Consider the following 23,296-nt stretch of genomic DNA (forward strand, 5'->3'; position numbering starts at 1 on the left):
TAAGGACCTGGTATCTGGAATACATAAAGCACTCAAAATTCAAGAGAAAGCAAACTCAATTTTTAAATGGGCAAAGGACTTTTGAACAGACTTTCTCCAGAATGGCCGACAATCACATGAAAAGATGTTCAATATCTCAGTCATTAGGGAAATACAAAACAACACTGAGATACCAATTCACACCCACTAGGATAGCTAGAATTTTAAAAGTTAAGTGTTTGTGAGGATGTGGAGAAATTGGTGCCCTCATACATTGCTGGTAGGAATGTAAAATGGTGCCAGCTGCTGTGGAAAACACTGGCAGTTCTCAAAAAGTTAAACAGAGAGAGCTTCCCTGGTGGTGCAGTGGTTAAGAATCTGCCTGCCAATGCAGGGGACACGGGTTCGACCCCTGGTCCGGGAAGATCCCACATGCCGCGGAGCAACTAAGCCCGTGTGCCACAACTACTGAGCCTGTGCTCTAGAGCCTGTGAGCCACAACTACTGGAGCCCACGTGCCACAATTACTGAAGCCCGCGCGCGTAGAGCCCGTGCTCTGCCACAAGAGAAGCCACTGCAATGAGAAGCCCGCGCACTGCGAGGAGGAGTAGCCCCCACTCACTGCAACTAGAGAAAGCCCACGCGCATCAACGAAGACCCAACGCAGCCAAAAATAAATAAATACATACATACAAAGAGTTACCCCTATGACCCAGCAATTCATATAGTATGTAATCTCCAAGAGAACTGAAAACAGGTACTCAAATACTTGTGCACAAATGTTCATAGCAGCATTATTCATAATGGTCAAAAAGTAGAAACAAGCCAAATATCCATCAACTGACGAATGGATAAAACAAAATGTGGTATATCCCTATGATGAAATATTATTCAGCCATTAAAAGATATGAGCATTGATACATACTACAACATGTATGAACCTTGAAAACATGCTAATGGAAGAACCCACATATAAAAAGCCACATACTGTATGATTTAATTTATATGAAAAGTCCAGAATAGGCAACTCCAAGGAGACAGCAGATTAGTGGTTGCCAGAGACTGGGGGACGGGATACTGAAGAGTGATTGCTTAAAGAACAGAAAGCTTTTTTTTAGATTTATTTTTTATTGAAGTATAGTTGAATTACAATGTTGTTAATTATTGCTGTACAGCAAAGTGACTCAGTTATACATATATATATATACATTTTTTTTCATATTCTTTTCCATTATAGTTTATCACAGGATATTGACTGTAGTTCCCTGTGCTATACAGTAGGACCTTGTTTATCCATTCTATATATACCAGTTTGCCTCTGTTAATCCCAAACTCCCACTCCTATCCTCCCCCTTGGCAGCCACCAGTCTATTCTCTGTGTCCCTGATTCATAGATAGGTTAATTTGTGTCATATTTTAGATTCCACATATAATTTATTTATTTTTTTGGCTGCGTTGGGTCTTCGTTGCTGCGAGCGGGCTCTTCTCTGGTTGCAGTGACCGGGGGCTACTCTTTGTTGCGGTGTGCGGGCTTCTCATTGCAGTGGATTCTTTTGGTGTGAAACACAGGCTGTAGGTGCACGGGCTTAAGTAGTTGTAGTGCACGGGCTTAGTTGCTCTGCGGCATGTGGGATCTTCCCAGACCAGGGCTCGAACTTGCGTTCCCTGCGTTGGCAGGTGGATTCTTTTTTTTTTTTTTTTTTTTTTTTTTTTTTGTGGTAAGCAGGCGGATTCTTAACCACTGTGCCACCCGGGAAGCCGAGAAAGCTTTTTAATGAAAATTCCTGGAATTAGTGGTGATGGTTGCACAACACTGTAAATGTGCTAAAAGGCACTGGATTATACACTTTAAAATGATTACTATAGTGGATTTTATGGTATGTGAATTTTACCTCAATAAAATGTTTAGAAGCTCATACAATCAATTTTTAGAAACCATTTGATCATGGAACCTCTGCCTTTAATAAATGTGTTAACATTTTTTTAGGTAGTGAAATTATAATTTCCCCTTTTTTGTCTTTAAAAAATCAGAAGGTTTTAATTAACAAAAAGTTCTCCAGGACTTCCCTGGTGGTGCAGTGGTTAAGAATCCGCCTGCCAATGCAGGGGACACGGGTTCAAGCCCTGGTCCGGGAAGATCCCACATGCCGTGGAGCAACTAAGTCCGGGCACCACAACTACTGAGCCTGCGCTCTAGAGCCTGCGAGCCACAACTACTGAAGCCCACGTGCCACAACTACTGAAGCCCGCGTGCCACAACTACTGAAGCCCGTGCGCCTAGAGCCCGTGCTCTGCAACAAGAGAAGCCACTGCGATGTGAAGCTCACACACTGCAACGAAGAGTAGCCCCCACTCACTGCAACCAGAGAAAGCCCGTGTGCAACAGACCCAACGCAGCAATAATAAAATATAAAATGAATAAATAAATCTTTTTTAAAAAAATAAATCTTAAAAAAAAAAGTTCTCCGAAAAGCATGCCACATTTAAAGACAATAGAAGGTAAACATCATTTGATTAAAACTTATACACATCATATTTTATCTTTATTATTACTGAATATACAAACATGTCCAGATAAAGTGAATTGAAAACTAGTGGAGGGCTTAAACATGACTAAAACAAACAAAAAACCCTGAAATAATAGTTATAATTCCTATACCATGAAAAAATATTTGAGTCAACATTCCTATATCCTTATTAGGAAAGTTGTATGGTCTCTTTAACAACTGATTTTTTTTTAATGACTTTTTAAAAAACCAGAGTGGTATTCTCAAAATAATCCAGCACTAGTATTGGTTATATCACAGATATCCTTCAAATCATTCTACTACAAAACATAAGTGTGATAAGTTAGCAGGCTGAGGGCAAATCATTCTGGCAATGCTTGAGTACTCAAAAACCTCATGTATAACTAAGAAAGTGATTTGATCCAAATCACACACAGATGTACAGTAATCCAGGTCTAGATTGCCAAATCTTACTCTTCCCACTATGCCTCCTGAAATAAAGTTTGTCGTCTACATATCTTCATGAGGAAAAAATTACTTCTTTAGATTCATTCTTTCAAAATATTATTGACTGCCTAGTTAGGCACTGTTCTTGGTGCTGGAGGTGAAAGCAATGAACAATCTAAGAGTTCAAATTTATTGGAGGCAGACAACCAAACAAGCCAATTAGAAAGGAAAAATGAAAGCACAAAAACAAACATAACAGATCAATGGAACAGAACAGAGAGCCCAGAAATAAACCCACACACCTACAGTCAATCAATCTTCGACAAAGGAGGGAAGAATATACAATGGAGAAGAGTCTCTTCAGCAAGTGGTGTTGGGAAAGCTGGACAGCTGCATGTAAATCAATGAAGTTAGAATACACCCTCACACCGTACACAAAAATAAACTCAAAATGGCTTAAAGACTTACATATCAGACATGACACCATAAAACTAGAAGAGAACATAGGCAAAACATTCTGACATAAATCATACCAATGTTTTCTTAGGTCAGTCTCCCAAGGCAACAGAAATAAACAAGTGGGACCTAATCAAACATAAACTTTTGCAGAGCAAAGGAAACCATAAACCAAATCAAAAGTCAACCTATGGGAGAAAATATTTGCAAATGATGCAGCCGACACGGGCTTAATTTCCAAAATATACAAACAGCTCATACAACTCTAACGAAAACAAACAGTCCAATCAAAAAATAGGCAGCAGAGCTAAACAGACATTTCTCCAAAGAAGACATACAGATGGCCAACAGGCACATGAAAAGATGCTCAACACCACTAATTATTAAAGAAATGCATATTAAAACTATTAAGTATCACTTCACAACGGTTAGAATAGCCATCATCAAAAAGTCTACAAATAATACATGCTGGAGAGAGTGCGGAGAAAAGGGATTCCTCCCACACTGTTGATAGGAATGTAAATTGGTGCAGCCACTATGGAGAACAGGATGGAGGTTCCTTAAAAAATTAAAAATAGAGTTACCATATGATCAGCAATCCCACTCCTGGGCATATATCCGGAAAAGACAAAAGCTCTAATTTGAAAAGATACATGCATCCTAATGTTCACAGTGGCACTATTTACAGTAGCCAAGACATGGAAGCAACCTAAGTGTCCACCAACAGATGAATGGATAAAGATGTTTTTATATCTATCTATATATATATATATATATATGCAATCGAATATTAGCCATAAAAAAGAATGAAATAATGCCATTTCAGCAACATGGATGGACCCAGAGATTATCATACTAAGTCAGACAGAAAGACAAATATTACGTGGTATCACTTTTATGTGGAATCTAAAAAATAGTACAAATGAACTAACTTATTTACAAAACAGAAACACTCACATAGAAAACAAACAATGGTTACCAATAGCGAAGGCAGAGGGAAGGAGTAGGGGATTTTATAAATAAATAAATAAAGGAAAATGACAGAGACTATGTGTTATGATGATAACCAATAGGATACTGTGTTGGGAGGGAAAAGAACTACTTTAAAGGGAATGGTTTTCCTCAGGGAGGGCCTCATTGAGATGACGCAGAGGCCAGGATCTGACTTCTCCGTAGTCAGTGACCCCTCCCCTGAAAGATTAGGATTAGAAATAAGAAATGTTACTCTTGGCTAGGTGGCAGCCACTACCATTACTTCCAATGTAGCACTTATCGCCATGGTATTGTACCTGCGAACTTTTTGTATGTATGTATTTTTCTGGCTCCGTGGTGCAGGCTGTGACATCTTAGCTCCACGACCAGGTTTCAAACCCAGGCCCTTGGCAGTGAGGGGGCGGTGTCCTAACCACTGGACCACCAGGGAATTCCCCCATGTGAATGTTTTAAGGGCAGGGACAGACTGAGGTATCCATTGCCAAGGCAAGGCCTGGCACTGGTGAGTGGATGAACAATTGTGTAGGGCTGAACTTCTGACGCCCAAATTCGCTGGGCAGCGGGGGCACAGATAACGGCCTTCTTTAAGGGCGGGGACCAAGTCTACCAACCTCTGCAGCCGTATCTGTTCCATTCGCACTCCCAGTACGGCATCCGAACCTGAACAACCTCGGCGCAAGCAGCACTTCCAACAAGCCCACAGCCCAGGCTGGAGGCGGCCTCTTTTTACCCGTCTCTAGCCTAGCACCGCCTCAAACACCGATGCATGCCGGGATGTGTAGTCCACGTTGAAGTGCTTTTCGGGATATGTAGTCACGCGGTCGCCGGGAAACACGCAGGCAGCCCCGCCTCCTGCCGGCGAGGAAGCGAGGACGTGTGAGGTCACTTCCGGCGTGCAGGGTGGCTTCCTACGGCGCTCCCACCCTCTCACTCCTTTTCGCTACCGCACCGCCGCCATCATGGGTCGTATGCATGCTCCCGGGTGAGCTCGGGTTTGTGAACGGGTTGCAGGGCTGGGCCCGGGGATAGGGGGGAAAGAGGAAGTGTGGGCAGCGGGTCGAGGGGGTTAGGTTCTGGGCTGCTGTGGCAGGGATCTCCTCACCCCGAGACTGCTTCTCTCCCCAGGAAGGGCCTTTCCCAGTCGGCTTTACCCTACCGCCGCAGCGTCCCCACCGTAAGTAGCGCGCGGGGAACGGGGAGAGGCCGGGAGGGGGTGCCATTCGTTGCTTGGGGGAAGCGGCGTGGGGATGGGGACCACGTGTGCATGAGGAGCGCGGTTTTGAAGGTGGAGGGGACCGCTGTGTTTCTGTTCCATCCTTGGTTTCTCGTCTTAAAGCCGCTTTTTTCCCCATAAACAGTGGCTGAAGCTGACGTCTGACGACGTGAAGGAGCAGATCTACAAACTGGCTAAGAAGGGCCTGACTCCCTCGCAAATAGGTGAGTGTTTTTGTTTAATGCAGCCCCTTCCGCTTGCCCTCGTGTAACCTGCTGGAGAAGACTCTGGGGGTAAATGTCTCACACCTGGCTTGAACATCTTTTGCTCGTTTTCTTTGCTTTACTGGTGATGATGACCGAGGCCTAGTCTTCATTTGCTGAACTCTCAGGTTCTTACTTGGAAGACGGTAAAGTGAGTAAAATGTGCTCCAAAGTTTAATGAGTATTTTCTTTGGGCTAGACACTCTCCTAGGTGCATGGTTCTAAGCACTTTATATATGCTGACGTTGTTTGATTTTTTTTTTTTTTTTTTTTTTCTTTTTTTGCGGTACGCGGGCCTCTCACTGTTGTGGCCTCTCCCGTTGCGGAGCACAGGCTCCAGACGCGCAGGCTCAGGGGCCATGGCTCACGGGCCTAGTCGCTCCGCGGCATGTGGGATCTTCCCAGACCGGGGCACGAACCCGTGTCCCCTGCATCGGCAGGCGGACTCCCAACCACTGCGCCACCAAGGAAGCCCCGTTGTTTAATTCTGACAGCCCTACTTTCAAATAAATACTAGTTTATTTTATCTCAAGTTGAGGAAACTGAGGCACATTGCAGCTGTATAACACGCCCGAAATCACACAGGTGTTAATGGAGGAGTTGGGATTGGCTACTCAGAGTGCTCATCACTTTCTCACAGTTAGATGTGGTTTGAACCTCAGCTGTGTGTCTTTGTGCAAATGGCTTCATTCAGTGAATGTTTGCCTGCTGTGTGATTCTGGATCCTGAGAATAAAGTAATCCAAAAAAGGGCAACTTAGTCTTCTGGAGATTACAGACTAGTGGAGGTATTGCACACAATAGGAGATACGTAATATAATAGACTGTCAAGTAGTCAGATGGTGCTGTTTTGAAGAACCTCCTTGATTCGTTTGGTGGCCTGTAATCCAGCAGGTTACTATGATGATGGTCTTACAACATTCGCAGTTTCCACCAGAAGGGTTTTCCTTAGTGTTGGGTAAACCTTCCTTGGCTGTCTGAGTGAGCTTTGCACGCAGTCTAAGGTCGGTGTCTGATGTATAAAAGTAAGCCTTGTTTTACACATGGGAAACTTGGAAAGTGACTTGATCTCAGAGCCTTGACATCACATGCTCCAATTTGTATGTTTGGTGTGGGAATTTATATTATTCCCTTTTCAGGTGTAATCCTGAGAGACTCACATGGTGTTGCACAAGTACGTTTTGTGACAGGCAATAAAATCTTGAGAATTCTTAAGTCCAAAGGACTTGCTCCTGATCTTCCTGAGGATCTCTATCATTTAATTAAGAAAGCTGTTGCTGTTAGAAAGCATCTCGAGAGAAACAGAAAGGTAAGAGAACTACTTGGACTAATTCATTTCAGTAAAATATAATGCATGTGATTTGAATTATCCAAGGTGGGTTAGGGCACAAACAAGTCACACTGTTCCCTTTGAAATAAAAGTTCCACTGGAAGAGATTTGCAGGGGGAGCTTTGGCTTCCTAATTTCCCTTAAGGACTTAATCTAGCCACATGAACCCTAGCCTGTGGTTCTGTTAAGGGACACTGGGTAACTTCTCATTAAAGTACATAGTGTCTATACATTCTACTGTTAAAATAATGTTTAGTTTTGAGTGGTTTTCCTGAATTCTGTCAATTTTTATTTTTAGGATAAAGATGCCAAATTCCGTCTGATTCTGATTGAGAGCCGTATTCACCGGTTGGCTCGATATTACAAGACCAAACGAGTCCTACCCCCCAACTGGAAATAGTAAGTATTGACCCCTTTTGTTAACAAGAACAGGAGTTGGCCAGATATTAAATACAGTAATGATTATAGTAAAAGGCCTGACAGTAAATGTTTTAGACTGTGGCTCTGTGGTCAACTACTCTTTCAACTCTGATTATAGCAAGAAACCAGCCATAGACAATACATAAACAGGTGGACATGGCTGTGTTCCATTGAAACTATTTACAAAGACAAAGGCCATAATTCTGTAGACCACTGATTTAGAACACAGGCAAGCACTTTGAATCGCTTTTAGATTGTGGGTAAAGTTTCAGTTCTTAACTCTGCTCCCAGGTGCTTATGTTGTCTTAATTTTTGCATAGATTGCTCACTATAATGACTAATTTCCAGACATTTGGAGTTTCCACCAGAAAGGTTTTTCCTTATGTTGGCAAGTTCTTCTTTGGATGTCTAAGTGATCATCTTCATATTATGCGTGATCATAATGAACTTATTCAGGAACTGAGCTGTTTGGTGCATTTATATATTGGGGGTTTATTTTAGCTGTTAGGAAATAGCTCTCTTAGTTTTTGGAGATTCTTGGAATGAATATGGAGGACTTTTATTAATCTAGCTCTTCTCATTCCCCCCCCCCTTTTTTTTTTTTCCTTTTCAGTGAGTCATCCACAGCCTCTGCCCTGGTTGCATAAATTTGTCTGTTGTACTCAAGCAATAAAATCATTGTTTAACTAGAAACATGTTTTGTATTTTTTTTCCTAAAAAAATTGTCAGTGGTTTGTGTGTTGATCTTTTTTGAAGTGGATGTGTGTTAGCAGAATTAGAACTGGGTGATCCCACAGGGAGCAATAAGATAGCATCTATCCATTACATCCCTTCACTGATCAAACTAGTTGAGCAGTTTATAACTTCATGTTGATTTCTGTGTAAAAAGTGGGTAGGTATTGGAAGAGACTAGGAGGTGGTGACTTACTGTTTTGATGTCATGGCAAAAATGTTTCTAAGTAATTTTGATAGATTTGATGTATTTGAGGTAGATCTGTGATGTTATCTACATTAAAATATCAGAAATACACATGAAAGCGTCTGGAGGGGAGGGCATCTTTAGTATGGAGGGACTTTGGAAGCAATATTTGATCCCAGTCCTGTGGGTGAGGCTTAAAGATGAGGAAGAAGGGCTTCAGGGAACAGGAAGGACTATGAGATGAGCTTAGCTCCCTAAACCTTGCAACTTTTGGATGGGTTAGGACAAAATTTACTTAGCTGGATGTTGTCAGAATATTCATTTAATTAATTCTTAAAACCTAATGAGGTACATGGGTAACGCTGTTTGAAAGAGGCAAGTCTTGAACAGCTGGAGTGAGGTGTTCAAGGCTGTAAAACCAGTAAATGAGAAGCTGCATGTCTGGCTGGTCAGAAAATTCAAGCAAGCCATGTGTATGTACCACCTTTTTTCTAAGTGTTTATCACTTGAATAAATGTTTAATCTTTTTACTTAAGCTTTCCCCAAGCAGTAATCAAAGTTGTGGTCGAAATCACACTCTCAGGCAAAGTCCCTTGTTTTCAAGAGACCAGTTTCGTAAGTAGCATTGATGTCCCTGTGGGATGCTGGGCTCTGGGGGCACAGACACCCCCTTCACTTCCCTTGTTCTTCAGGACGCTGTGTATATTTGCCTCCCCAGCTCTTGCTGGGCATGCAGCTCTCTGTGCTCTGCTGAGTATGCAAACTGACTCAGCCCCACATCCTAATGGGCTCACAAATATGGGAAACAGGTGTGGAAATTTTACCCAATTCTTACATAGTGTTAGATGTAAGTTTCTAATCCCTTTGCTTTTGTGTTCAGGTTTTAAAAGTGGCTAACTATCATAAACCAAGAAATAAATTTACTGTAATAAGGCAAACATCTCCAAGAGTGATGCACAAGTAAAACAAGGTAACAGCAAGATCCTTTGCAAACCCCAGGTAAGCTAGGCAAATGTTGGGTATTGATGGTTCTGGACCAAAAGCTAGTCAATAGTACATGGAACATTTGATGTTTCCAAACATCTCTAGGTTTCTTTTAATTAGGAGAAGTATTTACCTATTTATAATTTTTCCATCAAGCCAACAGAATTACTGCAAATAATCGGACTACATATTGGGAGATTTTTTAATATCTTAAAAAATAATAAAGTAAGGGCTTCCCTGGTGGCGCAGTGGTTGAGAATCCGCCTGCCGATGCAGGAGACGCGGGTTCGTGCCCTGGTCCGGGAAGATCCCACATGCCGCGGAGCAACTAAGCCCGTGAGCCATGGCCGCTGAGCCTGCGCGTCCGGAGCCTGTGCTCCGCAACGGGAGAGGCCACAACAGTGAGAGGCCCGCATACCGCAAAAAAAAAAAAAAAAATAATGTAAAATCCATCTGCAGTCCTTTAGGCAGAGGGTTCAAACTTGGCTTTCAGAAACAGCCCTGCTACTTAAAGGCCGTGTGGTTTGGGGGTCAAATCTCAATAATCTCTAAATTACTGTGAGGATCACATGATGTTCTTAATATGTGGCAGTAGTTAAACCTTTCAGAGAAAACCTTAAGTCTCACCAGATCACTGTTTATATAATCGCCGACCCTTTTTGCACACGGGCATCATATCATTGCTGCATATATGATGATGATATACTGCACATATCATCCCATAATCTTACTTGTTACGGGTTGTGGGAACTTAGTATTCCATAGACTCTACTCTAATTTGCCTTGTAGTTATCTTGAGATAAATTCCCAGAAATGGGATCTCTCAGTGTGTATATTTTATATTTTGTAAAACTGCCTTTTTTAAAAATAACATTTTAGGGGCTTCCCTGGTGGCGCAGTGGTTGAGAATCCGCCTGCTGATGGCAGGGGTCACGGGTTCGTGCCCTGGTCCGGGAAGATCCCACATGCTGCGGAGCACCTAAGCCCGTGAGCCGTGGCCGCTGAGCCTGCGCTTCCGGAGCCTGTGCTCCGCAATGGGAGAGGCCACAGCAGTGAGAGGCCCGCATACAGCAAAAAAAATAAAAATAAAAATAAAAATAACATTTTATTTTGGATTACACATGGGCAAGGGGTGTGTGGTGAGCGTGTGTGTTTTCCACTCATTTTTTTCAGGGCTTGGGACTGTTAAAGTCTTAAGCAGGATCTTAGTTCCCCAACCAAGGATTGAATCCGTGCCCCCTGCATTGGGAGCACGGATTTGTAACCACTGGACCGCCAGGGAAGTCCCCAAACTGCCTTTCAAATGTGTACTGATAAGTACCCAAAAGGTGTATGAGAATGTCATTTCTTTACGTCCTTTGAAAATTGTTTTTGTTTATAAATCTTTGTTAAGAGACTGATATTCTGCTTTACCTCTTTGATGACTAATGAGTATCTTATGTTTACTTTTTGTGAATTGCCTGTTTATGCTGTGTTCCAGTTTCTCTTTTGGGACATTGTTATTAACCCTTTATCATGTGTTACAAATATTTTCCCCAGTTTATTCTGTCTTTTGATCTTGTTTATAGAAGTTTTAAGAACTTTATTGATACTGTCCCTGATGTTTTTTCCCTAATCATCTTTTTCTTTTTAAAATGGATTAGTCTGTTTAAATTAAAAAAATTTTTTTTTGCTTCTCCCTTTTGTTAAATATAGTATGGTCTGTCTTCATCTGTCTTCCAGACTTAGACTATTATTCTTTTCAAACAAAAGTTCCCATATGCTTTTTCTGTGTAACATTGATTTTGATGGCGTTGGAAGCAGCATATGCATATAATTTGTCCAGATCTACCCATTTGTGAGCTCTTAGTATCTGAAGGTTTCCTTCAACAACTGTTCTTTTCATTTAAAAATCATCTTTTCTTCAAGTGACAGGTGTTCATCTTATTATTTTTTAACTGGAAGTTATGCATATATCTGGTTTTTAAAAGTCATGATTATTTTATGAGGCTTATAACTAAAAACAGTCCCTTCCGTTTTGCAGCCTAAAGTCTAGGGCAACCACTTGCAACTCGGCTGTTTTTTTGACATGTAATATGCCTTATTTCTAAATAACATTCTTTTTTTAAAAATTGAGGTAAAATTTACATAAAACTCATCATTTAAAAGTGAACAATTCGGTGGCATCTAGTACATTGTGCAACCAGCATCCTTATCTAGTTCCAAAACATTTTCATCACCCCAAAATAAAACACTGTACTCATAAGCAGTTATGCCTCATTGTCCCCTCCCCCCAGCCTCTGGCAACCACCAATCTGCTTTCTGTTCCTAAGGGTTTACCTATTCTGGATATTTCATATAAATGGAATCATACTATGTATGGCCTTTAATGTCTGGTTTTCACTTGGCATGATGTTTTGGGAGCTCGTTCACATTGTAGCATTTATCTATGTTACTCATTTTTACGGCTGAATAATATCCCACTGTATGTATATACCATAATTTGTTTATGCATTCATCAGTTGATGGATATTTTGATTGCTTCCACCTTTTGGCTGTTTTGAATAGTGCTGTTATGAACATTTATGTGCATGTACTTGTTTTCAGTTCTTTTGAACGTATATGGAATTGCTCTAAGCACCATTCTTATACTGTGATTTTTTTTTTTTTTGGTGGCAGTGCTGCATGGTTTGCGGAGTCTCAGTTCCCTGACCAGGGATTGAACCAGGCCATGGTAGTGAAAACCCGGAATCCTAACCACGAGGCCACCAGGGAACTCCCTACTATGATTTCTTGGTTTTTAGTTTATACCTCTTCATCTGGAATTCTCATAATTATATAATGTTTATATATAATATGTATAATTCTATACTTAACATTTCCTGTAAATACATATATTTACAGAAAATGTTAGCAATTAACTTGTTCTTCCATCTGCTTAGTGTTCTGTGTTCCTATCTCTAATTCATCCCCAAATGTTGAACCATAGTTTAAATCTCAATATATTCAATCAGGTTTACTTTTGTTCTCGTTTTTTGGTGATATCACTCCCAGGGCACTCACCCGCTAGCTCCAACTCAGGTAAATTACTCTTCAGACCTATAGTTCTGGGGTCTCCTTTTGCCATCAATATGGGATTCTTTCTGCCTCCAGTGTCAGAGTCCCTATTTCCATATCATATATCTTCCTCTTTCTTGGTTTACGCCTTCCTTTTGGTGAAACATCCTCTGGTAGCTCCTGAAGAAAGAGCTCAATCCTTGAACCTCATTTCTTCCCTGTTTATATCAACTCTGAGGTAATTTCATGGAGTTTCTGGCTTTAAATGCTATCTTTGATGTTAAGTACACTAAAATTCCCATCTCCAGCTCAGACCTTCTCTGAACTCCAGTCTTAGATATGCAACCACCAATTCTACATCCCCACTTGGATCTCTAATACATATGTGGACTTATATTCCCAAACTGAACTCTTGACTTTTGCAGCCCAAACCTGCTCTCTCCCAAGACATTTACGTCTTAATAAATGGCAACTTGATTTCATCCTTGGACCAAAAACCTGAATCAACCTTGCCTTTTTTCTCTTACATCCATATATGCACTTGGTCACCACATCCTCTTGGCTTGATCTTAACAATGTATCCCCAAATTTGACCACTTATCACCTCTACTACAAACACCCTAGTCTGAGTCACCTTCTCTTACCCTTGCTATTGTAAAAGCCTCCTCCTAACTATTCTTTACTACCTGTGACTCCCCACCAAAGTTTACTGCATCCATCTAGAGTGGTCTTTTAAAATCTAAGTCACACGGTGTCCCGCATGCTAAAAAACCTCCAGTGGTTTCCCATCTCCTGAAGAATAAAATCCTTATCTTGCCTTACAAGGGAGTATTAGGATCCTGGCAGGAAAACAGGTGGATGTCACACTCAAATTGAGGAATTTGGAGTGTACTAAAGGAACTCTTTACAGAGGTGCCAGTGGGGTTTAGGGAAGCCACAAGGCATGCTATCTGTGGTTTCCTGGAGCTGGCAACCCTGGAGAGGCATTAGGGACACCCACCCCCAACCTGAAGTGCACAGGGGAACTCCAAGCTGCTGAAGGTCATCTGGGTAAAGATGACTCCTGCCCTCTGATTTCTTGTAGGTGCCTCTTATTGGCCAAATCTCATAGGAAGCCAGAGGTCAAGGGAGCTTGTTGATATGGGCCATAAACATCAGCTTCCCAGGCGGCAGAACAGGGTGGCAAGTGGGTGTGGGGGGACAAAAGGGAAGTATCCAACTCAAAGGACCTCTGTGGTGTGGCCTCTGCATTCATCTCCTGCCACCCTTCCCGGTCACACTGGCCTGGTTTCACAAACACTCCTCCCTGGGCCATTGCCCTTGTTCATTCCTCTGCCTGGAAGGTTCTTCCGCCAGACATCTGCATGGCTTGCTCCTTCATTGAGGTCTCTGTTCAACTGTAACCTCAACCGGAGGCCCTGTCTAAAAGAGCTCCCTCCCACCCAGCACTCCATCCCCCTAGTCCCGCTGTTCTTGAGTACTGATTACTACCTGACATGCTGTGTTCATACTTTCAGATTATAAGAAAGCCCCATAGAGCAAGGACCTTGTTCGTTCACTGCTATATCCCTAGAATTTAGAATAGTGTCTGGCACATAGTAGGTTCTCAAATATTGGTTAAATGAATGTACACCAGAGATGAAAAAACTTTTGAGATCTTGGAAGAAGTCTTTTCAGCCCTCATTGTTGAGTGATAGAATTTGACTGGGAGTAGACTCTAGATTGGAAATAATTTTTCCTAAAGAGTTTTAGCACTGCTCATTGTTTTAAACTAAAAACGAACAAAAACTGTTGAGAAGTCAGATGTCATTCTGTATCCCACTCCTTTGTTTATAACCTTTTTTTTTTTCTTTTGGGTTTTTTTTTCTTTTTCTTGACCTGATGCCTTTAGGATTGTCTCTTTATTGCTTAGTGTTCTGAGATTTGCAATAATGCCTTGGTTTTATCTTTTTTCAATTGTTCTGCAAGGCACTCAGTGAGCTATTTCAGTTTCAAAATTGTCTTGCAGTTCTGGGAAATTTTCTGGAATTACTCCTTTAATATTTCTTCCACACTATTTTCTATGTTCTTCTTCTGGAACTCATTATTTGCACATTAGATTTCTGGACTGATCCTCTAATATTTTTCATCTTTCACCAACTACTGTCCATTGCTTTTCCTTTTGAGAGGTTTCAACTTTATCTTCCAGTCTTACTAAGTTTTTCCATTTCTACCTTTATATTTTTAATTTCCCAGAGCCAGTGGTATATTGGTAAATGTTATATGTATGATGGAGGGTGTGTGTGTATGTGTGTGTGTGTGTGTGTGTGTGTATATATATATAATATTTACATATATGTATTTTGGTGAATGTTTAAATCTCTGGGGGGGGGTGGGCACTGATTTGTAGTATTTACCTGTTCTGTGATGTAAAAACTCCCATCACGGCCAATTTCAAGCTACCAGTGGGATGGAGCTGGGAAGAGATACTTGGCAGTAGACCAACTATATAATATTTTGCCTATATAGAAACAGTAAACAAAAATGACTTCAAGGGCTTCCCTTGTGGTGCAGTGGTTGAGAATCCGCCTGCCGATGCAGGGGACACGGGTTCGTGCCCCGGTCCGGGAAGATCCCACATGCCGCGGAGTGGCTGGGCCCATGAGCCATGGCCACTGAGCCTGTGTGTCCGGAGCCTGTGCTCCGCAACTGGAGAGGCCACAAAAAAAAAAAAAAAAAAAAAATGACTTCAAGACCATAGATGATAATAAAATGATGTAAAATAATTAGGAAGTGATGAGCTTTATTTCTTACATTGTTTTAAAAATAATTTATTTACCTTTGAGTTTATATAATTTAATTTTGAGTAATGCCCTGTGCTTAACTAGCTTTCAGAATTCCTCAGAAGGTAACAGTTGGGTATTGTTAGCCCTTATGAGCCAGATCCAGCTCATCACTGCTCAGAGCTCATCTTTGTTCCCTGAACTTGCTTTTCATAGAAACCTGTTGTTTCACAGATAAACTTTTTCTGCCTCTACATTGTCTGTTTTCTTTGAGATCCTTTTTTGTTTGTTTGTCTTTTATGTTAAAGGCTCTCCTCAAATGTTCAGTAATCCTCGTAAGGATCTGAATTGGGATTCTCACTATGCAGTATAGTATATAGACAATATGGAATTGTATCCAGATGCAATTACTCTTTCTACTACTAGGGGGCGTGCGTGCGTGCATGTGTGCCTGTGTGGGGTCGCTGAAGCTAACACTACCCTATACCTGCAGCTTCTTATAATTTAAAAGTACTCTCACATTTGTTATTTCTTTGATTTTCACAACTTCCCAAAAAGTTGATTCTAGATTTTTTTGGAAGGAGGTTTGGCATAAATTCATTTATGTGAGAAAATTACCCGCATTTTAAAGATGGGGAAATTGAGGCTCAGAAAAGGTAACTCAAACTAAGGCCATTAGGATGCCTGGTGTTCCTATCACTATACCTGATGCCTCTTATCCATTTTCTCAGGTTTTGTTGTTTTTCTTTTTTTTTTAAAGAGAAGTGCAAATAATAAAGACCCATGTTCTAGACAAACCAATTTAAAAATTGAGTAATATTTTAGCTAATGCCTAATATATGACAATATATCCATTAGAGAAATCAAAATTTTAAATCTTCAGAAGTCTCAATGAGTATAAGCACTTTTTACTATTGTTTCTCTCTCATTTTCTTTTTTTTTCTTTTTTTTTTTTTTTGGCCACGCCACAAGGCTTGCGGGATCTTAATTCCCCGACCAGGGAGTGAACCCACAACCTCTGCAGTGAAAGCATGGAGTCCTAATCACTGACTGCCACGGAATTCTGTCTCTCGTTTTCTTACCTGTGAATAGAAATTAGAGTTCTCTTAAGCTAAGGATAAGAGTTGTCTTTCAGGTCTAAGCTAGTGCTGTTCCCGGCTCCCAGTCTCACCTGCAGTCAAACTGCTTAATACACTGTTACCTGTTGCTGTGATGTGTAGCAGCAGCTTGGGAATGATAAATCTCCAAATCAAGATAGTGATTCCTCCAGGTGTAAGGAGGTGGGCAAGACTGGGCAGGGCTACACGGAGAGTTTCAACTGTGTCAGGTTTTATTTCGTAAGCTAGGTGATAGGTGTAAGGGGTTTTGTTATAGTCTGTCTTTTTGTATGCCCAACATAATTCATTTTAAAAGTCTCTACAGGGTCTAGAGTTATAAACGCAATTCATTCACTCCACAGATATTTATTGAGCACTTTTGTGACAAGCATTCTAGACAGCGGTGAACAGCAATTTAGGGTCTGGATTCATCACTAATTCATTCAACATGCATGTGCTATGCCAGATGTTAATGACTCACACCTGATCCTGCACCTTAAAAAAGAGTTTTAGACTAGTGTGAGGTAGGGCACATTAGTCATTAAGCATACACATCTCGCAAGGTTGAAGTTAACTTCAGAAGAGAGGTGCAGATAAAGTGGTAAGGAAAAATCACAGAGAACTTGGGAGGGCTTCACAGAGGAGATGGCAGATGAGCTGCATTTTGAAGGGCATTCTGGGAAAGGGGAGGGATGCACTCCAGGCAAAGGGCCTCCTCTGCAGAGGGAACAGCACGAGCAAAGTATGAGGTAGGAGCGTGTGCAGTGTGAGGGTCCAGTGAGTATTCTAGTTCGGCTGATGAACTCAGTGGTAGGGAGTGAAAAGTCTAGGAAAGAAGTTAGGTCAACTCCCGGAGGGCCCAGGTCCAGGCCAAGCTGCTAGACTATTCTGTAGGAGACATAGAGCTATTTGCTATAAGGCCAGGAGGGCAGGGGAGTGGCAGGTTGCTCATAGAGCTTGGGTGGTCACAGACAGGACCTGGAGAGACAGGAGCAGGTGGGAGATCACAACAGTAGAGTCCACAGGACCTACCGTTTCCTTTGGGTTGGGATCATTACAGGTGGCTGTTCAGTTTCTGCTTGAACTCCTCCAGGGATAGGAAGCTCGTCACTCAAAAGGAGTATGGTTTTTACTGCTGGGTAGCAGTTCACCATGTGTCTTGCTGGGTCTCACATGGAGCTCTACTTCACAGGGCTGTGGTGAGGGGGGAGGAGATGGAAGAGGAGAAAGAACTTGGAAAAGCACAAAGCATGCTATCTCTGTGAGGGCACTGTCCTCTCTGCTTCTGGCAGTCAGTGTGCGTGAGGATGAGCCGAGCTGGGGGATCCAAGGTGGGGAGGGCTGCTTTGAGGCTGTGCTCTTCTCCACTCAGGCACTGACCAACAGGTTGGAGGTTGGAGGTTCTGGGTTGCCTTTGTGATGCCTCTGTGGGGATGCCATGATACTGGGCCTGGAATGCAAGGGGGACTTGGGACAGAGACCATCTAGTGTTGGAGGTATGGGATGGTCCTGTGTCACTGGGGGTCCTGCTCTGCCAGCATCCACTCTTCTAGTCCAGGGAAAGGGCTTTCGACTGATCTGGGAGTCTCTCAGCATGGGCCATCAGCACTAGCCCTAACACTGCGCCAGCATGGCTTTTGGCTCAAAGATTGGGGCAGGACTGGTCTTCATGGAAGACTGATTTGGTACCCTACCCTCTGAGGGTCATTAGACAGACCTCCCCCAGCCCCACTTTCCCTAAATCTCTCCAGCTAACTTAATGCAGTGTCTGAAATCTTGTCATTGGACACATACATTTCCTAGAGGGTCTGGCACATTACTTGAGAGCCTACTTGAATACAGTTATCTGTTAACAAATTCACAAAGATTCGAAGGGCCTGATTGCCTTCTGTAACTATAAAGCCCTACACTAAACTAACTAAAGTGCTATTATTCATGCAAGTCACCCCGAGCTCTAACCACCTCTAACTCAGGATCAGGAACTTATGGATCACAAACACTTTTGCCTCCATAATCTCACTGGACCTTTACAGCAACCCTGTACCACAGAAATTATTAAACGTCTCTTTGCCTCAGCTTCCTCTTGTAAAATGGAAGTAAAATCCCTTGCCCAAGGTCACATGACCAATATGAGGCCACAGAGACTGGACACTAGATTTTAGAAACAAAGTCTTATTTCTTCCTATTTTTTCAAAGCAGCTTGGGGTGAGACACACTCTACATTGTGGAAGGATTACTGTCTGACCTTTGAAAGCAAGATAAAGATTGGGTAGGGCTGGAAAGGAAAGTCAAATAGTCATTTGGGTGGGTGTGGGATGCCACCCAGAATGCATGGCAGGAGGGTCACCGAGGAAGCTGAACTGGGATTTCGGGGTGTGGTCAGTTAGCCATTCAGGTGATAAGACTTAGGTCCCCACCACCACTGGGGAAAGAGCCTGGGATGGGGCGTCTGTGAATAGCACAGCCAGAATGGAACCCAGGCTGTCGGTGCCTGAGTCCTGTTTTCTCCATCCCTGCGCTGGTCCCCAGAGGTGCTGTGTGAACTTTGGCAAGTCTCACTGCCTGGCTGATCCTAACTAGAAAAGAAGGAGATTGGACCAGATAGACTGGAAGCCACCTCCCCCAACCACCCCACCCCACCCCCTGCCCGGGCAATGCCATGCTAAGTTCTGGAAGCAGGTGAAACTATTCAAGTCTCCAGCACCTCCAGAAGAGAGGCCCTGGGGCAGGGAGGATGTGTTTCCAGTCCTGACTAAATCACTTTATCTTACATCATAACATTCCTTTCTGGCCGTGCACCTGCCTGAAGGATGGAAAATCAGCTGTATCTGTGAGTCATTTCCTGGGCCCTGCCCAATCTGCCCATTTATTTCTTCGTTCAGCAACATTTCTCTAGATGCTTACAGGCTTTGAGATAAAATAGCAAAACTACACAGGGTCCCTGCCCTCATGGAGCCTACAGGGTTTTGGAGGGGAAGGATACTAATTAAACGATCACCATACAAATGCAGATGCCAATGGTAAGAAGTTCTACAAAGGAGATGGGTCTGGTGCTACAAGAGCCTATGGGTAGGGCTTCCCTGGTGGTGCAGTAGTTGAGAATCCGCCTGCCAATGCAGGGAACACGGGTTCGGGCCCCGGTCCAGGAGGATCCCACATACCGTGGAGCGGCTGGGCCCGTGAGCCATGGCCGCTGAGCCTGTGCGTCCGGAGCCTGTGCTCCGCAACGGGAGAGGCCATACCACAAAAAAAAAAAAAAGAAAAAAAAAAAAGAGCCTATGGGTGGTCGGGTGGTCTGGTGGGGGACTCTGACCAAGGTGGGTAGAGAAGGATTCCCTGAGGATGTGACTCTTGAGCTGTTGTCTGACGTACGGGGGAGTGAAGTGGGGAGATGCAGTGGGCATTCCAGGCACAGGAAATGGCCTGTACAAAGGCCTTGTGGCAGGAGGGAGCCCAGTGAGGCGGGGCGGGGGGAGGCAGGGGCCAGACCCACAGGACTTTGTAGGCCTTTGAAAGGGACAGTCTTTTCTTTAGAGCAATAGGGATAAAGAGTTTTAATTAGGGCGAGTGACATGATTAGCTTTACATTTTTTGTGTGTGTGTGTGTGGCATGCGGGTCTCTCACTGTTGTGGCCTCTCCCGTTGCGGAGCACAGGCTCCTGACGCACAGGCCCAGCGGCCATGGCTCACGGGCCCAGCCGCTCCGCGGCACGCGGGATCTTCCCGGACCGGGGCACGAACCCGCGTCCCCTGCATCGGCAGGCGGACTCTCAACCACTGCACCACCAGGGAAGCCCAGCTTTACATTTTTTAAATATTCTGGCTGCCCGCTGGGTGAAGGATGGATGAGGGTGAGTGCAAGATGAACTGGACCTAGTGAATTTGGGAGACCAGAGAGGAGGCCAGAGTCCAAAGGAGAGATGACTGCAGCTCAGACTAAGGTGTCAGGGTAGAGGTGGAGAAGAGTGGAGAAGTTAGAGAAACATCTAGACCATAAACCTGTCGAGACTTGGTGTTGGGTTGGATGTGGGGAGTGAAAGAGAGGTATGAAAGACGACTGCCAGTCTCTGGCACGGGCAGAAGCAGGGGTGGCAGTCATTCATGAAGACAGGGAACACTGGGTGGAGGGGGGCAGGTGTAGGCCGTACATTATGAGTTCAGTTTTGGAGATGCTGACTTTGAACTGTCTATAAGATATCCAATTAGGTCAAATAATAATAGTAACACTGGGCTTCCCTGGTGGCTCAGTAGTTGAGAGTCCGCCTGCCGATGCAGGAGACACGGGTTCGTGCCCTGGTCCGGGAAGATCCCACATGCCGCGGAGCAACTAAGCCCATGAGCCATGGCCGCTAGGCCTGCGCGTCCGGAGCCTGTGCTCCGCAACGGGAGAGGCCACATCAGTGAGAGACCCGCATACTGCAAAAAAAATTAATAATAATAATAATCATAATAGTAACACTGAGCACTTACATGTGCGAGACATTACACTAAGGGCCGTATCAGTATTATCTCATTTAATTCTGACAGTCACTGAGTAGAGAGCATCAGCATCTCCATTTTCCGAAAGACACCAAGGTACAGAAAGGGAAAGCAGGCAGGCAGTTGGACATACTGGTCTGAAGCTCAGAAAAAAGCTCTAGGCAGGAGATGTAGCATCTTCAGGGAGGAGTAGAACCTGAAGCCATGATCAAGTGAAATTGTCCGAGGAGAGATGAGTCCAGCTTCTCTCCCATCTTACCTCCACCCCATTTCTAACTGGGCTCCGCTCAGGCCCACTGTCCTGTGCTGGGCAGTAAGTGGGGTGCCTGGATCCACCCTGGGTGTGGGAGATTGTCTATATCAAACTCTTTGTTCTCCACTCAAGAGGTGGGGTCTAATCGTCCTCCCTGTCAATCTGCCAGGCCTGTGACTTGCTTGTAAATATTAGAATTCAAAAAAAGTGACTTTAGGACTTTTGAAGCTAGGGCAGAAAAGGCCTTGTTACCTGGATCACTCATGCTCGGGGTAGGAAGGCTGACCCTGAGCCTCCAAGCTGTGAGAGAGCGGAGGCCACACGCAGAGGCCATGCATGGGTGCTCTGGAAACCAGCCAGTGGCACAAGATAAAAAACGAACAGTAAAAGAAAGAATGAAGAGTTCTATTAAAGGTATTTCACCTGAAGTCCCCACTCAACCCCGACACGCTTACACACACACAGGGTAGTACTACTGCCCTCACATACAGCACTGCCGCTGCAAAGACAGTGGCCTTTGGGACATTCTGGCTCAAACTTAGGGTCACAGAGATCCCAGCTTTGAGCCACAGGGTCCAGGGAAAGCCAGTATGTCATGGGTACACAGATCCCTTGGGGCCTGACCACCTAAGGGGAAGCAGATGCCAGTGGGTAATGGCAGGTACTAGAGAATTTTTTATTTTTGCGGTACACGGGCTTCTCACTGTTGTGGCCTCTCCCGTTGCGGAGCACAGGCTCCAGACATGCAGGCTTAGTGGCCATGGCTCACAGGCCTAGCTGCTCCACGGCATGTGGGATCTTCCCGGACCGGGGCACGAACCCGTGTCCCCTGCATCGACAGGCGGACTCTCAACTGCTGCGCCACCAGGGAAGCCCGAGATTTATTTTTTAATAAATTTATTTTTGGCTGCGTTGGGTCTTCATTGCTGCACACGGGCTTTCTCTGGTTGCAGCAAGTGGGGGCTACTCTTAATTGCGGTGCGCAGGTTTCTCATTGCGGTGGCTTCTCTTGTTGCAGAGCACGGGCTCTAGGAAGCAGCAGGTCCTAGAGATTTACTATTATTTTTAATTTTAATTTTAATTTTTTAATGAATTTATTTATTTATGGTTGCATTGGGTCTTCGTTGCTGCACGCGGGCTTTCTTTATTTGTGTTGAGCTGGGGCTACTCTTCATTGCAGTGGCTTCTCTTGTTGAAGAGCACAGGCTCTAGGCGCGTGGACTTCAGTAGTTGTGGCACGTGGGCTCTAGAGCGCAAGCTCAGTAGTTGTGGCTTGTGGCGCACAGGCTTAGTTGCTCCGCGGCATGTGGGATCTTCCCAGACCAGGGCTCGAACCCGTGTCCCCTGCATTGGCAGGCAGATTCTCAACCACTGCGCCACCAGGGAAGTCCCTGGGTCCTAGAAATGTAGAGGGACTGTGAGCCCCAGGGAGCCCCACCAGAGGGCAGCAGGAAGCTGGCCCTAGGCTCCAGTGAGTCCCTCTGCTGAGAACATCACTGGGGGTCCAGAGGCTCCATGGAGAAGAATTTAGGTCAGATTCTGAAGGAAGAGAGTGGGAAAACTACTTTAGGCTTGTGTGGAGGGATGGCCTGTATAGAGCTAGGTAGGCAGAAGTTAAGAAGTCAAAATTGCCAGAGGTGGGGATGGGGACTAGATGCTCTTTTCAGGCAGGGAGGGACTGTGTCTGTTTTATGCAACCACCTATACTCTTAGACCCATGTCTGGCATATAATATGCATTAAATTAATATATATTGATCAAATGCACAAATGGAGATACTACTGGAAGGGACAAGGGAGGGAAGTGAAGGAACGGCAAATGTTTTGAGTGGAAGACAAAAAAGAAAGGAATTTTTACTTATTAAGCACCTACTATATGTTGGGCAGTACCCTAATAATAAGCTCTTTAAATTCATGATCTCTTTTTTCAAGTTAGTTTTTTGGGATTTTAAAAAATTAATTTATTTTATTTATTTTTGGCTGCGTTGGGTCTTCATTGCTGTGCGCGGGCTTTCTCCAGCCGTGGCGAGGGGGAGCCACTCCTCGTTGCGGTACATGGGCGTATCACGGTGGCTTCTCTTGTTGCGGAGCACGGTCTCCAGGTGCGCGGGCTTCAGTAGCTGTGGCACACAGGCTCTGTAGTTGTTGCTCGAGGGCTCT

General features: G+C 43.9%; 2 protein-coding genes across 2 annotated transcripts in view; both read left to right on the top strand.

The window, feature by feature from the left end:
- Positions 1-5,268: 5,268 nt before the first annotated feature.
- Positions 5,269-8,300, top strand: RPS13 (ribosomal protein S13). Its single transcript, XM_059069858.2, has 6 exons — positions 5,269-5,364; positions 5,508-5,556; positions 5,741-5,819; positions 6,997-7,166; positions 7,486-7,586; positions 8,221-8,300. Exons 1-6 carry the CDS (start codon positions 5,342-5,344, stop codon positions 8,252-8,254), a joined length of 456 nt encoding a protein of 151 aa, XP_058925841.1. The 5' UTR covers positions 5,269-5,341; the 3' UTR covers positions 8,255-8,300.
- Positions 8,301-9,412: 1,112 nt separating this feature from the next.
- The window catches only part of PLEKHA7 (pleckstrin homology domain containing A7), a 242,947-nt gene continuing 229,063 nt past the window's right edge, over positions 9,413-23,296 (top strand). The window contains exon 1 of the mRNA XM_067038143.1: positions 9,413-9,525. The gene's annotated coding sequence lies outside the window, so the exon portion shown is untranslated. The remainder of the gene's footprint in view (positions 9,526-23,296) is intronic.

The sequence above is a fragment of the Kogia breviceps genome, chromosome 7 (assembly GCF_026419965.1).
Source record: "Kogia breviceps isolate mKogBre1 chromosome 7, mKogBre1 haplotype 1, whole genome shotgun sequence".
In the NCBI taxonomy this organism is placed as follows: domain Eukaryota; kingdom Metazoa; phylum Chordata; class Mammalia; order Artiodactyla; family Physeteridae; genus Kogia; species Kogia breviceps.